At 33.9% G+C, this 21643-nt stretch overlaps 1 protein-coding gene across 1 annotated transcript; it reads right to left on the reverse strand.

Moving 5' to 3' along the window:
• Nucleotides 1-17812: 17812 nt before the first annotated feature.
• On the reverse strand, nt 17813-21570 carry LOC124955385 (pre-rRNA 2'-O-ribose RNA methyltransferase FTSJ3). The gene is made up of 6 exons (XM_047509745.1): nt 21341-21570; nt 20770-21233; nt 19760-20696; nt 19235-19684; nt 18749-19130; nt 17813-18614 (listed from the first exon to the last, which is right to left on the reverse strand). The coding sequence occupies exons 1-6, from the start codon at nt 21405-21407 to the stop codon at nt 18356-18358; spliced, it is 2559 nt and encodes an 852-aa protein (XP_047365701.1). The 5' UTR covers nt 21408-21570; the 3' UTR covers nt 17813-18355.
• Between the last annotated feature and the right edge of the window lie 73 nt (nt 21571-21643).

Genomic DNA, 21643 nt, shown 5'->3' on the forward strand with positions numbered 1-21643 from the left:
TTTCTCTCTCTCTCTCTCTCTCTCTCCCTCTCTTCTTTATTCTCTCTAGAGTTTGGCCCTTGAGAATTATACTCGTATGCTTACGTCGAACAGAGAGACAAAACGATACTCGTTTATTCTCTTCTCCTACGTCATTACCGTAACTCACGAAATGTTTCCCCTTCCCTCTCTCTCTCTCTCTCTCTCTCTTTTTTTTTCTTCCTCATACAACCAACGGTACACCTCCCACGAGCAATCATTACGTTTCACGAACATCGACCTCACCTATGTCAGGCTCTGTCCGTCCTTCATCATACCAACTGTTCGACTGACCCGATTATATTTCCGGACAATTCCTATGTGTATTACTACATTAGAGAATTTTATTTACTATTATATATTTATCAACATTAGACGACGCGTATGCGTGTATAAAACGATCATATAACGTGTAGGAGATGTGGGATCATTAGAGAATTAACGGAGGCTTACAATGAACGTGTCTCCTCGAATATTTCGTTTCTTCTTTTCTTTCTTTTTTCTTTTTTTTTTTTTTCTTTTGCCTTCCATGGAAAATTAAATACAACCAAATACGTGCGTTCACTATATTGTCAATTTCAAAACAAGCTTTACCTTTGTAAACATTTTACGAAATATTCTTCTTTTATATATATATATATATATATATATATATATATGTTTATGATAATCGGCATGATATCGAGAATCGTTGCAGACGACAGATAAAGAGGTTTCTTTCTTAATTGACTAAATCCTTTTTGCGAAGTATCCAATTGTATACTTTAAGAAATTGCAATTACATTAAGCGAACCCGTAATCAATCGTATACGTGCTTCATTCAAACGCATTTGAATGAATCACACGAATTTGAATTAGTTAAAAATTTTATCCGATCGATTTCTCTTGAATATATTTCCCTGTCTATTCTAACGATATCGAATGTATACGTATACGAAACAAATGTATTTCTCTTTCTATATAAAGCGGAAGATAGAAAGCGAGTTGTCCTATTTTAAAGCAGCCACGTTCTCGTAGATTCGCGATATAATACGAATATACGAAGAAATATATGAAAAATGATCTTTTTGAAGAAGATGATGCGAAGAAGATGTAGTATAAAAAGGATTGATTTTTTTGATGACGTTGGAAGAATGAAAGAAAAAAAAAAAAAAAAAGAATGAAGAAAAGGGAACAGAAGCTTTAGAGTTAGAGAAAGGGAAAGAGAAAAGAGGAAGAGAAAAAAATGGATGAGGAGCCATTGTCTCATTACTCGACCCAGAAACCTAATTACTTTTTTTTCATTCGTATTTTTCTCAAGATCTAATACGATCTTACAAACGTAAGAAATATACGTTTAAACGATCGAAAAATACACGTGTGTTGGACGTAGAAGGGAAAGTTAACTTTGCCAAAGCAAAGTGGGGAGAAAGTGAAAGCTATTTCCGGGGTAAACATAGGAACGAGCAATTCCTCTTGCAAAAAGAAATTGACAGAATCGAAGAAGTAGGAGAAGGCGAATTGATATTAATGATATGATTATAATACGATTTCATGCGTATACCATGGCGCCATTCGATCGATTATGTGCTTTCGATGTGAACGAACTATAGGATGTATATCTCGCGGTTACAAACCTCAAAGCGATTAGTCGGATATCGAATTATCCTGAAAGGTACGTTCACTCTCAATGAATTGAAGGTAGGTTAGTTATAGTTATATATAAGAGAAAAAGAAAGAAAAAAAAAGAAAAAAAAAAAAGGGAAAAAAATTTCCTCTCGGAGTTGTGACCCCTTTTTGCTTTTTTTTTTTTTTTTTTTTTTGTTCTTTTTCTTTTTCTTTTTCTTGTTCTTTCTCTTTATTATTTTCATCTTCAGTGGCAAACAAAATTAAAGAGATTACCTTGAACAATATAAATTATACGAACTCGTAACAATTCGACGATCTTAGAAATCATTTTTAAAGTTACCTTTGTACTGGCAAACCATAAATCAATCTTTAAGCCATAACAAATATTGTTTTGACAAGTCATCTTCGAGTCTCTTCGAGATTTCTTTGAAAGTACGTAAGAAGGCAGACCGGGACAAGTAAACGTGAACATTGCCCGTTCTCGAAGAGGGAAAGGAGACTGGAAAGTGGAACACGGCCAATGTCTCGTTGACCTCATGACACACATTTTCCGTTCGTCTCAACGAAAGTGAAAAGAATCGGTCTTTTACGGTCATTTAAGATTTATAACCACGAATACCCTTAAAATTACAACTTGTTCGAAGTTTCAAAATTACATCTTGGAATGTTTGTCATAGAGTTTTGCACATTTGTATCGAAAACCTTCATAAATACGATCATTGTGTTCCTTTTTCTTTTCTTTTCTTTTCTTTTCTTTTCTTTTCTTTTCTTTTTTTTGTTTCCATTCTCAAAGATTTCAATCTCTCTTTAAATGCGTGCGACCTAACACACGTCTAATAGTTTCTTATATTTATTATATCTCTTTTCATATTTCATTCTAAAAATTATACTTTGATTTGCGTTATAAAAATCGATGATTTGTTATCAGTTATTAACGTGATAACTCCGATATACATTTCACCGGGGTAATATTTTCTTTATAAGGAGAAAGAAGGGACATTAAGTTCATCAGCATTTTTAAATGATTTTTTTTTCTTTTTTCATTTTTTTCTTTTTTTTAATAAATTCGATTAATTTACTACGCATAGAAAAAAGTATTGCCATTGTCGACTATTTTATTGCGTCTTAAAAAAGAGAGAGAAAAAGAAAAAGATAGAAGAAAAGAAAGAGAAAAAAAAAAAAAAAAGAAAAAGAAAAAGAAAAGAAAAGGACTCGTTCTCAGTGTGAGAACTCTGAAGGAAACCACAGAGACCGAGGAAAAATTACGTGCGGTGAAAAGTGGGTTTCGACAAATTGACCTTGAGACGTTATGACTTTCGTAAACAGAAAAGGTTCACTTTCGCTGAGAAGATGGGAAAATAGAATCCCGTTTAGAAATCGTTAGAGCGACCATAACGAATTCTTATTAGTATCCAAAATCGTAGAGGTAGACGAGTTTCGAGGAAGAGGGAGAAGAAAGAAAAAAAAAGAAAAAAAGGCTGACGATATTTGCAAGGTCGAGGTCGATCCGATGAAGGTTTCCCTTCGATTTCCTTTCGAAGGACAATGCATGAAAATAGATGTGGCATGTCGTGAGACTCCAGTCGAAGGTTTCAACTCGATAAGGCTTGCTCGTATTCTTCCGCGACGTCAGAATCGAAAAAGTAAAGCGGTGAACATCACAGACACAAACATATACACTCATACATACGTACATACATACATACGTGCATACATACATATACACACGAATACTATATGTAGAGCATTTAACAGTAGATACCGTGAGACTACTACCGGTCGAATTGGAAGAGAGTAATTTTAGAATTCGAGACAGACCTTGGTCCGTAAAAGGACGAGGCACGAACGATATCGGACTAGGGTCATCCTCGATATCGTTTCGATATCCTTGGATTCCGTTTTTAGCATGAAAACGCAACGGCCATAGATGCACTTTGCCCTCTGACATAAATGCCTTTCTATGAAAAATACGAATGAACGCGAATAACGTATATATTCTAGTTATATAGATAACTACTTATTCTAACAATAACTCCTAAGATTTTAATAGTTCAATATAATAGAACTTTTTATATATTATTAATATTACAATCTATCTATCATGAATTATTTATCTATCTATCTGTATTTATATATGTATGCCATGAATATATAGAAAATTATCTTTCAATGGATTTCTAAATCTGAGATCTATTTCCTTTCTATATTTTATTTTTGATGTTGTCATAACTTACAGGAAGTCGTATTGTATACGTATGACTTTGAACGGTGACGATGACTACTAATAATACCTAAATAAAACGAGAATAGCCTTGAATTCGAAGATGTATCACTCTATGAAACATTACGTATTACGAAGAATAATCGTTAATTTAATGAAAACGTATAACACATCGTCATATCGAGCTTAAAATAATCGATTTAGTATTTCTAAACTCATCGATTCATTGAATAACGAGAAGATGTTTCGTTTTAAATATTTATCGTATTACGAAAATATAATCGTATTATACGTTCTCATAGTTTACTAAATAGTATGTATATGATATATATATATATATATATATATACGTACTTCGATGTAAACATTAAACCGAATAAATTAAATATTTATTTTTGTTCCGTAAAAACTAAAAACTACGAAACACTTGAATATAAAAGTTTTTCTACCACCCGCTGTAAGACCTCATTATCGACTGCACCTGAAATTGGAAAAAACATTTTGGCTTCCTCTATTACACGACGATGATTTACTACACCATAACCTTGTACAAACTTTTATATTCATCTGTTCGTTTTTACTTTAGTATATAATGGCCCTGAAACGTCGTCAATGAATTTCGAAAATAAAAGGAAAATTGATTTGTTCTTTAGTTCGCTTTATTTCTAAGATCTTTAAAAACTTTTTAAAAGATCCAAAGTAATGGTCTCTTTAGTAATCGGTACGAGAGAAAAAAAAAAAAATAAAAAAGAAGAAAAGAGAAAGAAACGATTCGTATAAATGAATTCGTTCTTGAAAAAAAAAAAAAAAAAAAAACAAACAAACAAACAAAAAAAAAACAAAAAAGAATAGTTTTCTACGTGAAAACTTAACCAAAAATGAGATATAAGATTTACGAGCGAAAGATCGTAAAACGCACATAATGTATTACGTCAATAAACTGAACAAGATCTTAGTGTGTTTTAATGGCGATTGGTATTCCTTGAAATATGAAAAGACAAGTAAAAATGACACATTTTCTTCGTTTCAAATCATTTTACGACATCGTAAGAAATCAAATGAAACGTATAAATAGAGAGAGAGAGAGAAAGAGAGAGTGAGAGAATCAATCGATATTTCTTATTAGAAAAAATATTGAAAGTCAATCAATGTGCCAATACATCGTCGAATTAACCTAAATGAAAAAAAAAAAAAAAAAAAAGTAAGAAAGAAAAGAAGAAGAAATCGTAAGAAAATTTTCAATCGCAATGAAAGGATTCGTCATTTTTGCAAAAAAGATTGAGAAAAGAAGTATAATGAAGTAAGGAAGAAGGAGAAAGAAAGAATAAAAACAAAAGAAAAAAAAAAAGAAGAGAATAAAAAGAAGAAGAAGAAGAAGAAGAAGTAAAAAAGAAAAAGAAAAGAAAGAAAATAAACAAGCCATTCTTTGGTATACTTATCTATGAGTAAAATGATTCCTTTATCCGGTTGTCCCTGAGCGATACGATTAAATTACTCATTCTTGTACTCGTCTAACCGCACGAGAGAATAATAACAAGAGGAACAAATATCCGTGACATTGCTACGTATATGTACATATTATACATACGTAAATTCTATATACATATAACTAGGTACATATATAAAAATCGAAGAAGGATAAACGTAAGTAAATACACATAACTTTATACGAATGCGACTAAACGATTCTCACCGTTACACGAGATGCTAAAAAGGTCGATTCATTCATCGAACTTCGATATCTCGAGATCTCGAAACATTTTATCCGGCACTTTAACCGACTTCAAGGTTTACGACGATTTCAGACGATGATGACGACGACTACGACTACGACTACGACTACGACGACGATGACTACAACGACTACGACGACGATGATAATAATTATGATGATGATGATGCGATCACGATGAATGTCACGGTATTCACGATACAAAACAGAAATTATGTAATGTGATTTCATCCTATTCTGTCGGCAATAAAAACGTTCACGTAATTAACAGTTCTTAGAGAATAGAAGAAAAAGGAAAAAAAAAAAAAAAAAAAAAAAAGAAAAAAAAAGAAAAAAAAAAAAGAAAAAAAAAGAACAAATTATTTCTGTCTCTACGAATTCTTATATTTTCTCGTAGAATCGTAGAATATGAACGGTCCCTGTTTATGGTCGAGTCATGTTCAAGATTAACCATCCACTGTGTGTAAATCGTTTATCCTTCTCTACGTTCCTCTCAATTTCTATTTTGTCTCTTTCTCTCTCTCTCTCTCTTCTAACTACTTATATAGACGCACACACGCGTACACGCATCCACACACAAAATACTCGACGCAGTAAGCTTGAGACAACAATCGAATGCGGAAAAATTCTTCGCAAGGCCGTCGATGTCAAGGGCGAGGTGCTCGTTCCCGTCACACCTGACTTGCATTTCGATAATCGGACGACAAATATATATATATATATATTATATATATATATATATATGTGTGTATATATATATATATATATAGATATAGATAGTACGTGTAACAGAGACATATGCAACGTGAACATAAATACGCCAACGTTTATTCAAGGTTTTTCGAATGATCGTACAAACGACAAAAGAATTAGTCCTTATCGATATAGGAAGTAAGTCTCTACTGTTTTATTCCTAACAAACAAACAAACAAAAAAATATGTTTATTTAAATCGATCTAATCGTTCTCATATCTCTATACGTTGCAAATTTACAGTCTTTTCATATATACTTACTATATTTATATTATACTGATTATTCTATAAATAAATATAATAATAAAAATAATTATAAAAAGTAATGAGATAAAGGGACTACGAATTAATATATTAAAATAAAATAGAAATGTCACGTCGGAAAGGAATGTCAAGAGATAATGAGAAAATATCAGTTGTTAAACAGAAAAACGATATCGTTTGTATATATTGTATACAACTTCCGACAGCTTTTCTGTCTGATGGTTTACCTACTTGCGTCGTCGGTGTCATCATCATTGACAACGATCGTCGTGATTTTCCACGTTGCATCTCGGAATCCTTATGGACGCGTCCTTGGCATGTCCGGTGACTCTTGGTTCGAGCATCGCACGTAAAACACGTACTTTTATATATATATATATACAAGTACACAGGGACATGTGTCACTCATATACATATGTACTACATGGCCTTCTAAATCGTGCGCACTCACGCTTTCCACGATGATGCTTCTGAGTCAACAAATGTTATTCGACCATCCGCTACAAAGTCGATGATAGTGATGATCGTTGAAAAACGCAAAACTTAAATATTCCTAGCATTTAAAAAGATACCATTATTTTTTCTTTTTTGTCATTTATCACTCATATTATGCGGATACGATTGTTCTCATGCTTTATTTAAAATTGAAATAACAAGTATTGAATTTACACACATACACGGATATATATATATATATATATATCTACACGCAAATATAGAAAAGAAAAAGATAAGGTATAATGTGTACATCCAAAAGAATATCATTTATGGAATTGCTCATTTAATTTAATGAAATTATTAAAAAGAAACGTACGTCCTTGAATATCTTGCAAATGTTAAAAGCTCGACGAAGAAAAAGAACTCTGAAAATATGTCATCCATTTTGGACGACGACTACGAATTTACGACTTAACGTCTTATACGAAGGATTTTCTTTTATCTAGAAGGAGTTTCTATTTCGCACTACTGATAATTGAAGACTACAAATACGAAATATAGTTTTCAAAGAAAAAGAGAAAGAAAATAAATAAAAAATTGAAAGAAAAACGAGCGATTATCACGAATGAATACCGTTAAATGCAATATAACGAACTATAAAAATTCTAATATGCGTATGTAAGTATACATGTATTTAAATCCGTTTACCTTTGATAGTTCGTAAACTACGTCATGAATTGAAAAATTCGACGTTATCATCGACGAGAAGTAAAGTGAATTAAAATAATCCATAAGAATGTAAATTATTCGACACGCGTAAGAAAATACAAAATGGTTTTGCATGTTTCGAATACTTAAATACGATATATCTATGTATGTATGTATCTAGATACGTACAAAAAGACAACTGGAACATTTTTATTTCCTCGCTAAAGAGAAGAGCAAAAAAAAAAAAGAAAAGGAAGAAGAAGACAAAATTTTAGAAAGATTTCAATTAAAATAATCAAAACCATATACATACATATATATAAATATATATATATATATATAGTTTTTTTTTGTTATTTTAATTTGCTCGAAAAGATCGGAAGATACGAAAAAAGATAGAAAGAAAAAAAAAAGTGATCATCGTTAAAGATCATCGATCGTTATTATTTCAAAAGTCATCAGTATATGAGATTGCGAAAGTGATTGCGGAAGTAATGACGTAATCCGATTCATCAATATATTCCGTAAAAAAAAATCGAGAAGAAAAAAATGGGCGTTTGCGTTCATCGTCGTCTTGAATTCATCGAGCACGTGGGCGCGAGATATACAAGCGCACACACCGGTGGTTTTGCGATTTCAGGTCGATAGCCGTGACGTCAACGGATAGAGTGAGAGAGAGAGAGAGAGAGAGCCGAAGAAGAAAGAGAGCGAGAGACAGAGATGAAGTTCAAGGTTACCACGCTTGAATGCACGTCCTACACGGAAAATAGGAAAAGAGGGCGAATGGATTTTTCAGGCCCAAGGAAAAACGTAATTGACAAGATGGTTTTACCATACTCTTTGAAAATATTTAAAAATTATTTGAACGACAAATCAAACTTTACTGTAAGATGTAGCTTTACTGTAAGATGATGCAAGGGGAGAAAAAAAAATTGCAAAAAAAAAAAAAAAAGAAAAAGAAAGAGATAAAGAAAAGAATTAAATGAGCAACGAGATCGATCGCTACCATTAAATATCTGCGAACTATTTCTTATTCTTACATGTTCGTCCATAACACTAAAAGTCCGTGAGATTATGAATTTCGAGGAGTTTCTCGAAGTGGGTCTTAACTTCGAAAGATACGAGGGGAGTAGTATAGTGAACTGGGTCAAGTAGAATTACCCACTACTAGTCAGAGATTCACGTTGTAGATTATCGACAAGAGTTCCAATTCGCAAAATCGGGCATAACAGGAGGTAACCTCGATTTATCACCGAGGATATAACTCGTAATCGTTCTAACCGCAAAAACAAATCTATGTATAAATACATATATATATATATATATATATACATATACATATATACGTTGATCATAATATAAGAGTTCGTGAAACAAGAAGATGAAATCGTTGAAAGGAAACTATATGATTTATGCCGTGAGGAAAGAAGCGAAGGGAAGTTCGATAACTAGGGTGAAACCGTCATTATTCTCGTCGTAGGATCGTATCCAGCCGAGTCGGGAGTTTATTGTTTCGATTCTTGACTGTCCTCGGAGGAGAGCATAATCGTATTTGGGTTGGCATGCCCGGACATGGCCCGGATACGTTAAGACCTTGAACTTGCTCAGCAAGCTTCTCTCTGGCGAGTCATCTCAACCCCTCTCTTTCACCATTTTTCTTTCTCCTACGTTATACCCATATACAAACTATATATATATATATATATATATATATATATATATATGTATATATGTATATATACTCTGAAAGCTTGAAGCATAACGGGCATGCCGATACGTTTCATCAGCAATGAGAATATCCTCGACCTAGAGCGAACCGACCGAGAACTTCCCTTAGGTCATGACCTCTTGCGAATGCTGCCAACTAGAGGTAGAACAGAGAAGAAAAGAAACAGAATCCTTCATACGAGTCAAGGACTGTGAAAAATATTGAATTCGATGAAGTCGATGCGTAAACTTTGTTATTAAATGACTCGCGCTTGAAAAACAGAAAGAAAAAAAGTAATATAAAAAAAGATAAAAAGAATGAGCAACGTGAAAAGCTTCTGCTTCCAATAGACCGAATAATACTGCCACCTGTTGAGGACGAATATCTCTCTCTCTCTCTCTCTCTCTCTCTCTCTCTCTCTTTCTCTCTTTCTCTCTCTCTCGTGCTGCTCGTAATTTCACGTAAAATCTCAGCGATCTAATGATCTCAATGAAGGTCACTATAAAAAAGGATGAGAATTAGAAGAAAAAAAACAGAAAGAAACAAAATGAAAAGTATTTCTCATTTTTTCACGATAGATGAACACACATATCCAATGAAATCTGATAATCGGCCTTCCACGTGACAAAAGGTAAGCCAATTTTCGAGTGGAGATAACGATGCTCGGAATTAGTCAACCTTGAAAGAAGTACTATTCAATGTTCGACTATATGTATATCAAGCCGTTCTTGAATTTACTCTTTCAACAAATGTCCCTCTTTGATGATATTCTACTATAGAGATTTAAATGATAATATCAAAATTGAATATCGCATTTAAACTTTTCTTCTTATATATATATTATATATATATATATATATGTACTATATACCTACCTACATGAAGATCTCATACGTAAACACAAGTTAACATTCAAAGTTAAAAACTACTATGACGACGATATTATAATTTAGATCCAAGCGTTGCACACCAAAACGCAATCAGGCAAAGATTTTATTTAACAATGTTACTACTATCTTCCTTCGTGAAATACGAGACGACATTGAAAGCTTTTATCAAGAAAAAGCAAAACACGCTTCTTTCTTTTACGAGAGTACCAAGGTCAAATTCATTTTTAATTCATATATGAAAAAAAAAAAAAAAAAACAAACGTATAAGCATAGGTAAATACTTATATGAGAGTAGAGCAGAAAGATAGACAGAGAGAGAGAGAGAGAGAGAGAGAGAGAGAAAGAGAAATATTTATTTCTATGGACGAACTCGATATGAGAAAAAAAAATAAAAGATACGTAAAAAAAAATTTAATATTAAAAGAAAAAAGAGAGAGAGAAAAGAAAACTAATATATAATACCATAGAAGAAAATAAAAGATAATAATGATATGATAATGGGGAAAAAAATCCTACCATAAAATAATGCGCATACATTCAATGGTAGAATAATATGAAGTAAAATTAAGCAAGATATTGCAACTGCTTAACGTTAGAATATTACGAATGAAATATTAAATGGGAAGATAAATTATAAGAGAAAATATAAGAGAATTAATAAAAAAAAGAAAAAAACAAAAAGAAACAAAAAAAAAAAAGGAAGAAAATAAAATATAAAAATATAACGATACGATGACGCAATAATACTTCGCATATTTCATAGTTATTGAATAAACGTTAAGTAAAGGCAATTTAATCAGCGACTATTCCTCCGGACGTCACGAAACTAACAACATAATTGCAACTTGAAACGCAAAGAGAGATATTCTCGAGAGAAAGACGGATAGAGATAGATAAATAGATAGATAGATAGATAGATAGATAGAGAGGGAGAGAGATTTATCTACGCAAACGTTCATCTTTTCATAAGTCGTTGCTTACGCGTCAGATTCTCTCACAGATTGACCTTTCTCGGGGCTCGAGAAAGGGGGAGGGGGTAGGAGAAGGCCATGAGCTGCAACGGGGGAGGAAGAGCGTATATAACAATCACCGGTACAGTGTAGTCGTCGAGGGAGTGTCACCTCTTTTCGTCTCACCCTTCTACTCTCTTCCTCTCTCACAACAACGTATAACGGGTTGCCCGTGACCGGGGAAGGTCTTGGTCATGGATACACACCAGGCAACGTGACGCAGGCATCCAAGGGTAGGTAGGGTAGATAGGTAGATAGGTAGGTAGGTAGGTAGGTAGGTAGGTAGGTAGGTAGGTAGGTAGGTAGGTAGGTAGGAGGGTAGGTAGATACATACGTAGTTAGGTACGTGAGGATGCGCGCGCGCTCGCGTTCACATTTTTTCTCCTAACCCCTTTCTTCCCTTTTCGTTTTATTAAAACAAAACGATAAGATCGATGAAATATAAAAAGAGACATAGTCGTATTAAAGGAAAATATCATAAATAAATGAAAAATTAATATTGATCTTCAATGATCATTTAATCCGACGTATTCCAAAAAATTCTCTTTATAAATCATTATCTCTAACCCTCTTTCCTCCCATCGAATGTCGATCTAGCAAGAAAGAAAAAAAAGAAATTGAAAGGTCAGAAAGACATCGGACGGAACGTGACCATCCCCGTAAGAAAGTAAAATTAATTCAATGGAAGATTGATAAGATAATTAAAGTCTAAAGTATACTACGATCGTTGTTGGAGTTTTTCTTCATTGACATTCGATCGGATACAGTGACGATGAAGTCGATCGTAATTCCTCTTCGGAGAAGTTGGGAAAAGTGGGACGGGTAAGGTCGAAAGGTTGGAACGGATATTATAGAGAGAAAGAGAGAGAGGGAGAGAGAGAGAGGGATGATAATAGAGAAAGAGTGGGAGGAGGTGAAGTGGCGTTAATGGAAGAGCTTACCCTGGGACGATCGCGAACGACCTCGATCGCGCGTGTCTCGACGAGCGAGTTTACCAGTGTTTTGCCCGTGACCAGAGAGGACCTTGACAATGGCTGTTCGCGAGACGCTCTCTGCGACGTAGAGAAAGGTTCATAATAGGGAAAGAGAAGGTTGAGAGAACGAAGTGGGTGAGCGAGAGAGAGAGAGAGAGAGAGAGAGAGAGAGGAGAAAGGGAAGAAGAGAAAAAGAGACAGAGTGAGAGAGTGAGTGAGAGAGAAAGAGAGGGAAGGAAAGAGAGAGACGAAATCGAGGAGTAAGGAGGAGGGTGAGTGCATCGCGACGCAGGCGCTGAATGCGCGCGCAACTCGCTCGATGCACCCGGAGGTCGCCTATCCCGTGCACGCGCCCCCGACCTTGACCTTATACGCGCCGCACGCGCTCTATGTTGTATACCTACATGTGTACGCGCGCGTTTCTATTTATGTATGTATGTATGTATGTATGTATGTATGTATGTATATATGTATGTACGTATCCATGTATATGTGATATGTACGAGCTCGAGGTCCATCCACTCGTCGACGGTTGAAGGTCACTGTGGCCGCCCCGGGAAGAGAACGGAGCCCTGGAGAAGGGTGGAAAAGAAGTAAAGGAAAAAAAAGGGAGAGAAAGAGAGAGAGAGAGAGAGAGAGAGAGAAAGAAAGAAAGACTTCCTCGACCCTCTCCATATCTTACCCATTACGTAGTTTCCAAGTTAAAACATTATTATTTATTAGAGCGAACATATTGAATTACTTTTGATTATTAACAATAACGTCGTTGTTAATTCGAAGATAAAATAATTCTTTACGTCTTTTATATATCTGTTACGTATTTTTAATCTGTTGCTCGTATTCTTCTTTTCCTTCCATCTTTCTTCCTTTCTTTCTTACATTATTAATCGTGAAACGTGTATTGCATAACTTGATGCGAATTGATTGATCGTAAAATTTGTAAGAGGGTGAAATGAATTGAATTATTAGATCGAGATAACTTTTTTCCATGGTAAAAATTGAAGATAAAGATAATGGTATTATAATGACATTCCTGTATGTTTCAATCGTATTTAATGAAATTCCTAATTATCAGTATACAATCCAATATGGATTGATTAGCGTTAAAACGTTAAGGGTGAAAAAGGGTAATGTACTAACGTTTAACGTTTAACGGAAAGGACCACACGTGTTCCAGAAATTTATCGAATGATTTCTCCTTCTATACCTCTTATACTCAACTAAGTAGGTAGGAAAACATCGGTGAACTATATCTGGATATCCAACGAGCAACGTGAAAGCTTGTCTCGACCGATTCTCGCGTAGATTAGAGAGACGGTGGAAAGTCGAGGTCGCCCTTGACGTAAGCGCCAATCGCGTGTAGATACAGACACATCACACCACACCGCACCGCAACACACACACACACACACACACACACACAAACGAATACCCACTCACGTGCATGTCTTCTACATATACGTGACCCTCATAAAAGATCCTAGGAACCGGAAGACTTCGTTGAACGTAGTGAATCATTGCTTATATACAACATCACGTACTTTCTTAATGAGAATTTGTCAAGATCTGATCGATCTGATCGATCGATCTTCCCGGAAATAAATATAATATAATGCCGGCAACCTTCGGATTTGAAAATAGAACATTTGTATTCACGAAACGATCGCGAACCATTGACGGAGGCGTCGATAAACAGAGGCAAAAAAGTTAATACTTTTGTGTTCTTTGACTTATGTCTGTTTATCGCTTAACACCATTTCGATCTACTATTTTTTTACCATTTTGTCCATTTATATTTTCTTTCTTGGAAAAATGACAGAACAATTTTTTGACCCCGTAAGATTCTTATTTCAAGGAAATATCTTTAACATCTTAACATTGCAACAATTCAACGAACGTAATTTCTGAATAATTATTAGAAACGTTTACAAGATGAATTCAAATTCGTTACATAATGTATTAGATTATCACGATTAGGAACCTATTGGATCTATTCGATTATCGTTCGTAGAAAGCTTTTCGTTCGTATTCCTACTCCACCTCCATGTTAACAAGGCCAAATCATTTCTCAAAATCGACATATACTTATGTATGTGACTATGTACGTAAATATATATACATATCTATATACATATCTACAATAAAGTAAAGCTTCGGACAAACGATAAGCCTTAAAGCATTTGCGTATCGTTGAAAATGCAACGATTATTAAACTGGATATTGTTCTTGCGTAAGCTCTCCTCACTTTCTGATATAGGTACCTCTGTGCGTTGCGAGCTTATTCAGGCGCGTGACGCTATCCGACGACCTTATCGTCTCCTTTATTGCTTAATATTCCTGCAAGATTTACATAACCTCGTTCCACATTGTTTGTGTGTATATGTATGCACCTATATGTATGCTCATAGATGCATGTTACACATGTACCCGAATATATAGATATGTATGTGTGTGTATATATATATATACACACATGGATATAGAATACATAGATGTGTGCGTGTCTGTGTGTGTGTGTGTGTATGTGTGTGTACATATATATATATATATATATATATGTATATATATATAGGGAATTTGTGCTCCGTTTTTCTTTTAATTTCAAAACATTTCCCGCTTATTCACAATTCGTCAAGGAAAATCGATCAACGTGCAAGAATAAATAAAAATAATAGGAAACGTATGCGAAAAGAGAGCGAGAGAGAGGGAGGGAATTTTCGAAGGATATTGCGATAACAACGGTGAGATCGGAAATAAACGTTTTCGTGTTGATATAAACAATTTCGGGATAAATAACAATTAACTCTCAACGTTAAAAAGCTATTTAAAATGTACCATTATGGAAATATAATATCACGTTGAAAATCAATGTTGCATTAAACAAGAATTGTTAAGATGAAAATTCAAGAATGACAAGTTTTTCGTTTTGTCCGAATTTACTGAATACGCTCGAATTTAGACGCTATTAATTAAACGTCAATGAGATATTCGCAAATGATTTTTCGTCATTCAATTAAATATGATAATTATCATGTAAATTAAATTAATTATCGTTAAAAAGAATTGATAAAAAACAAAAAAATATCTTTCAATTTCAAACGGATATAGTAAAGATATCAATGAATTTTTTCGAACTTTTCTTTTTCGTCCTGACAAAGAGAGAAATCAGAGAAAAAAAAAACTAATAATTGTAGCTCTCTCTCTCTATCTTGTTCCCTCTCTTTTTTTTTTTTTTTTTTTTGAATTGGAGCATAAGAGAGGCACGTATATCGCTCTTGAGAAGAGAATTTGAACGTTGGCAGATGAAGAACACGTTCTTTCCTCGAAAATAGTCTGTTGTTCCGCTTTGAACGTACGTTAGAAAAGCTCCTTAAGGTTTCGTGGAAATACTCGTCGATTGATACGATGTTATCAGCATTACAATCGTAATGTAATCGCAATATAAATATTGTACGTACGTATGTACTTATACACTTATAGAGATCGATTTTTCTCTCTATCTCATTGCTCCTTCGACTATCTCCTCTCTCATACTGTATAAAAATAAATCACGTTCCTCTTGTTTCTTCATTTTTCTCTTTTTCTTCTTTTACGAAATATAAAATTTTTATATTTAATTTTTTTTTTTTTTTTATTATATGACAATGTTAATTATTCAATTATTCAATTGAATTTAATCATTTCATACTACATTCTTAATCAATAATATATTTTATTATTTATCCATTTGTCGAATCACATTTCAAATTCGAATAATTTCTATTTCTTTCACTGTGTTTATTTTTTCGCTATATATACCATACACAAAACCCCATAGAAATAAATTTTGTACACACACACACACACACACACATATATATATATATATATATATACATATAGAGGACTCACTCACTTACTCACTCTCTCTCTCTCTCTCTCTCTCTCTCTTTCCCTCTCTCGTGTATGCCGTCAGCCGCGTCCTTGACATTGCCCGTTGCAGCGTCTCGACGCAACGCGGATTGCATCAGAGCGCGAATTCAGCCATTTATTTTATCGTTCAGAGACTAAAAGTAGAAGGGGAAGGGAAATACCGTGACGATTTTGACGTGGGGATGAACGTTGTCCTATGACAAAAATCAAAATAAAAGGAAAGGAAGACGAAAGGACAAGGACTCTCTCTCTCTCTCTCTCTCTATCTATCTATCTCTCTATCTATCTCTCTTTCTATCTCTGTCTCTTGAATGAGAGAAAGAAAAAGAGATACACTCAAGATCGATCGAGAAAAACAAAGAAAGAGAGAGAGAGAGAGAAAGAGAGAAGAGCACAGTTGGCCGACGGCCCAGCAAATTTCTACGGCGCTTTCTCGAATGACAATATATAACTACATATAAAAGCGCGCGTGTCGAACCGCACGCGGAACGTCGCGCGGAAAGTTATAGCATCTATTGGCCTTGTCCTTGACATCGACCGCTGCGTCCCAACGCTACGCAGGCCACAATTGCATCAGAATGTTCGATGCAACCGTCGTAGTAGAAATAGGAGGAGGAGAGGGAGAAGGAGGAGGAGAAGGAGGAGGAGGAGGAGAAGGAGGAGGAAGGAGGTAGAATAGTCTCCCCCTCCCATAAAACGGGTAAAGAGGAGTAAAGAGGGTTATTGACTAGGAAGGTAGGAGTGGTGGAGGGTGACGGAGAGCGAAAGATCGAGGATGCAGGGTTAAAGGAGGGGATTAGACAAACTGAGTGGGGTGAGCAAAGAATGAGAAGAGGTTCGAGGGGTAAAGGAAAATGAAAACGAGCAACGATAGACAGGTGGGCGGCTTAAATAGGACATCTTAATATCGTAGTTGTCGTTGTATCGTTTGTTGTACCTCACGTTATCTCTATCCTAAATCGTATCAAATAATGTTCCAATACGATCTATCATAATAAATCATTGCGCCATGGGTAACTTAGCGGTTTACCTTCTCTCGATTTAATTATTTTTAATTGCAATTCTATTCTCCCTCCTTTGAATTGCCATTCGTTCGGAATATCGTTAGGACGGATAAACGAACAAACATGTTTTTAAAGTTCTGTTATATGTGCGATATAAAAAGCTCGTTTGTAACGTAACGCAAAAAAACAAATGAAGAAGCAATAAATCAACACGTAGAAGGGGGTATCCTTGGATTTTCGGAGAAAGAAATAAAATAAAATAAAAAAATAAAAAAAGTGAGAGAGAGAGAGAGAGAGAGAGAAAAGGAGAAAAAGAAAAAAAATAGGCTGACTTGTACGTGACACATTCTACAAATGTGTTGTTGATCCTATACATCTACGTAGAATCGTTATATACGTACAGAATACGTACTTAGGAGAGTTGCCTGAAATAAAGCAAGGTCGGATTTTAACCGAATGGTTGGTTAGCCGGCAGGAGTATCGGTCCTAAGGCGTGTATAATAATTTATTAAATATTTATAGGTATATATTTCAACAGGATAGAAACGAAAACAGAGATAACCACGATCATATAATATTTAAAAAAAATTTAATTAATTATTAAACGAAAACCCACAGATTAAGAAATTTATTTTATTTGACCTTTCTTGTATCAAGTCAAAGAACGTAAATAAGGTCAAGTAGGTATACGGAATGAAAGTAAACATTTTGAATATCATACGTAATATACGTAATATGTTGACACGCGCTCGTTTATATGTAAATATATTTTCTATATGAACATATACAGATATATATATATATATAAAAGAAATGTGCGTCTATATTATTTTGAAATTACGCTTTGCATAATTCCAAGCGTATTTTAAGACCGTCCTTTTATACGGCGATGACTTTTCTCGTTCATAAAAAAACAAAAACAAAAAAACAAGTGTATATTACAAATGAATACACGTCGACCATTGTTATATATCTTATTTGTTTGGGTTAATTACGAAGTGCTTCGTTTTTTTCTTTCTTCTTTTTTTTTTTTTTTTGTCGTTTCGTTCTTTTCTTTTTTTTCCTATTTACTTCGTACGTCGCATAAAAAAAGGTACAATCATTAAAGAATAAAATTATTTAAACTTCTTGCCTTTCGATACTTTCGGCTTTCCTCTTGGTGGTTTACCACCGCCATGACTCTTTTTTTTACTTCGTCCTTTTGTCTTTTCCTTTGCCTTAGCCGCTCGCAAATCCTTCTTCATTCTAGGATCTACTATTTTGTATCTACCTTTTACTCCGGGAGGCCTTACTGCTCTTTTTTGAGAAGTATGTTTCTTCGCTACTACATAAGTTACTTCCTTCTTTGGCTCCTTATGAGCTTTCTTATATATGCTATATAAATAAATAAATAAATAAATAAATAAATAAATATATATATATATATAAATAAAAAAAAGGAAAAGTTTATATATGTACATAACATATGATCCAAATAAAACATACAATATTACATTGATAATACTTACGCTTTAACTTGTCGTGCTTTTTCACGTTCACTTATTTCTGTGCTTTCCATTAAAGCTTCGACCTTTTTCTTTGCTTTCTCTAATTTACGGATCGAACGTTTCTTTTTTCTCGCTTTAGCTTCTAAAACCTTTTTGATCGGTCTAACATTCAAATCCTCTACTCTCTTTTCATATTCTTTTACGAGTTCCTTCGGTACTGGAGCATCTTTTTTCATATGCTTTTCTTCATCCTGTACAAACCAATCTGGCAAATTGGTATCGTTAAAGACATATCTATTCCAAGCGCCGTCGATCAAATCTCGTCTAGCCTTCTTAGATTGTATCATTAAAGAACCCAATGCCAGATCTTGAACCGATAATTTTCTCTTCTTTAATTTTTCATCTAAAAAATAAAGGAAAACAAATATATATGTATATATATATATATATATAAGAATCGTGAGATAATAGATAAGTATAGCTAATAAATAGTAATCGTTTACTTACTAGCTTTCTCTTTCGACACTACTTCATATCCATCCTTACCACCTATCTTTTTGACTTTTTTATTTGGCGCCATCATCTCCTCCACATCGTAATTAGAATCTGTATCGTCGCTCGCACTATTTGATCCCGCGTCAGTATCATCATCATCATCATCTTGTTCTTTCTCCACCATTTGCTCCTTCTCTTCTCCAACAATTTTTCCACCCTTTTCCTTATAATTCTCGATCATTTTATCCAATTCAAAGTCCTCGTCCTTTTCATCCTCCAAATTTTTAAATACATCCTTTTCAAACCATAACTGAGCTTTATGAATTCTCTTAGTTTTTTTATCTCTGTAATCAAGATCTGTTATCAGAGGATTAGTTTCCTCTTCGTCTTCGTTTTTAGTATTTTTTCGATTATTCTTCTTCTTAGAACTTTCATCTTCTTCGTCTTCCGACGAACTAAAACCTATCATAAATAATAATAAATAAAATTAAAAACCATTGAATATATTATTTATGAGAAATGAAAGATTATTAATACCTAATCCTGATTTCTCGCTATCCTCCGTACTTTCGTCGTCAGATTTTTCTGACTGGCTATCCTCCGACTTGTAATACAATCCAGAACTATCTAAATGTCCTTTATCCTTTTCATAAATTATCTTTTTTGATTTTCCTTTACGTTCTTCGTCAGAATCGTGATCGCTCTCCGCTACGATATCGGGACTTTGATCGGTTACGTTTACCAACGCCTCATGGGTCTTAATTTGTGTCAAACTAAACATCTCGTCCCCTTCTAATTTAGGTCCCTCATCACCCTTGTGAATCATTTTAAGATTCAAACGTTCGTTTAATTTTTGCCTTTCTTTGTTTACCCTTTTCTTTTTCCGCTTCAATTCTTTTTCTTCCTCTTCACGAACCTTTTCTATTTCCTGCATAATTTCTTCATCCTCTAAATCTTCTTGTTCTTCAATGGTTAAAGATTTTTTAGTCTCCTCCGTTGTTTCTTCCGTCATATCATTTGATTTTAATTTTGATTCGACAAATATTTCCCTTAAAGCTTTCCACCAATTAAGTAATAAACGCAAATCCTTCCTACCAAGTACTTTAATATCTTTACAACATTCTTTAATCTCTTTCGTTGTTTTCTCGTGATTCGCAATATCATCGTCGTCCAATAAAATTTCCGATGTATTTTGCAAAGCGTCTATTCCATTTTCAAATTTAATAAAATCTTTTACAGAGACCGAATGATACAACGTATAATCATTTTCCGGATAACCTTCGGCCTTTTGTTTTTTCTGTTTTTCCGGATGGAATACATTCAATTTATTTGTAGGCTCTAATTGTAATTCTGAGAATACATATTTCGAATCTAAAAATTTTGGATCTATTTTGTCGGGTGCAATATAATATTGACAGATCACAAAGATTTCAGCTGATTCGCTACGAGAAGCTTGTGGTTTTGTTGCATGTACCTTGTGAAAATATCAATACAATTAATTTATTTTATTTATATTAAAAAGATAAATTCACATATGAATTATTTACCTTTTTGAATAATTGTTTAAATACCCATATCAATGGATTATAATCTTTTGATCTGAATACTTTAGTAACGAACCATCCACCTGGTCTTAGAAATTGTGTGGCTAATTTAACAGCGTGTAACGTTAAAACTGCTTGTTGATATGCATCGTGGAGCCAATTTTTTCCAACGTTAGGTGCACCATCGTTTAAAACAACATCTGCCTTCCAAATTTTTAATTCACGAGTAATGGCCACTCTACATTTATCTGTTGTAATATCTTCGACTAAACTTATACAACCAGGTATTGGTTTGATCGGGAACAAATCTATTCCAATAACTATAGATGATACTGGCATATTTTGTCGTGCCACTTGCATCCATCCACCAGGTGCTGCACATAAATCTATACATACTCGAGACTTTTGAAGGAACTCAAATTTACGATTAAGCTGTATTAATTTGAAAGCGGCACGTGATCTGTAACCTAAAGGAATAAAAGAAAAATTTCCAAAAGAAAAGAAAAAAGAAAGAGATCGATTTTATAAATAGAAATAAATAAATCATAATCAATATATATCAAATTGTTCATACCAGTTTCCTTGGCTAATTGATAATATTTATCTTTCCTTTGTTTTCCGATCTTTCCCTTTTTACCCATTTTTAATCCAGTCCAAATATTTTTAACGATGTAACAACATAAATTAAACAAAACTATCAAAGAGGTTATAACATGTGGTCGAAAGAGGACCGATTATTATAAACATAACCTCAACATAATACCAATCTTCTAAATGGAAATTCATCGAATCTTTACGTAGAAATCAAACTGAAAAGTACAGTAGCGACATTTGAACGTTTTCAGGCATAATCAAGTGCTGCCCTCTCTCCTATTTA

Source organism: Vespa velutina, chromosome 18, assembly GCF_912470025.1.
Source record: "Vespa velutina chromosome 18, iVesVel2.1, whole genome shotgun sequence".
Lineage (NCBI taxonomy): Eukaryota > Metazoa > Arthropoda > Insecta > Hymenoptera > Vespidae > Vespa > Vespa velutina.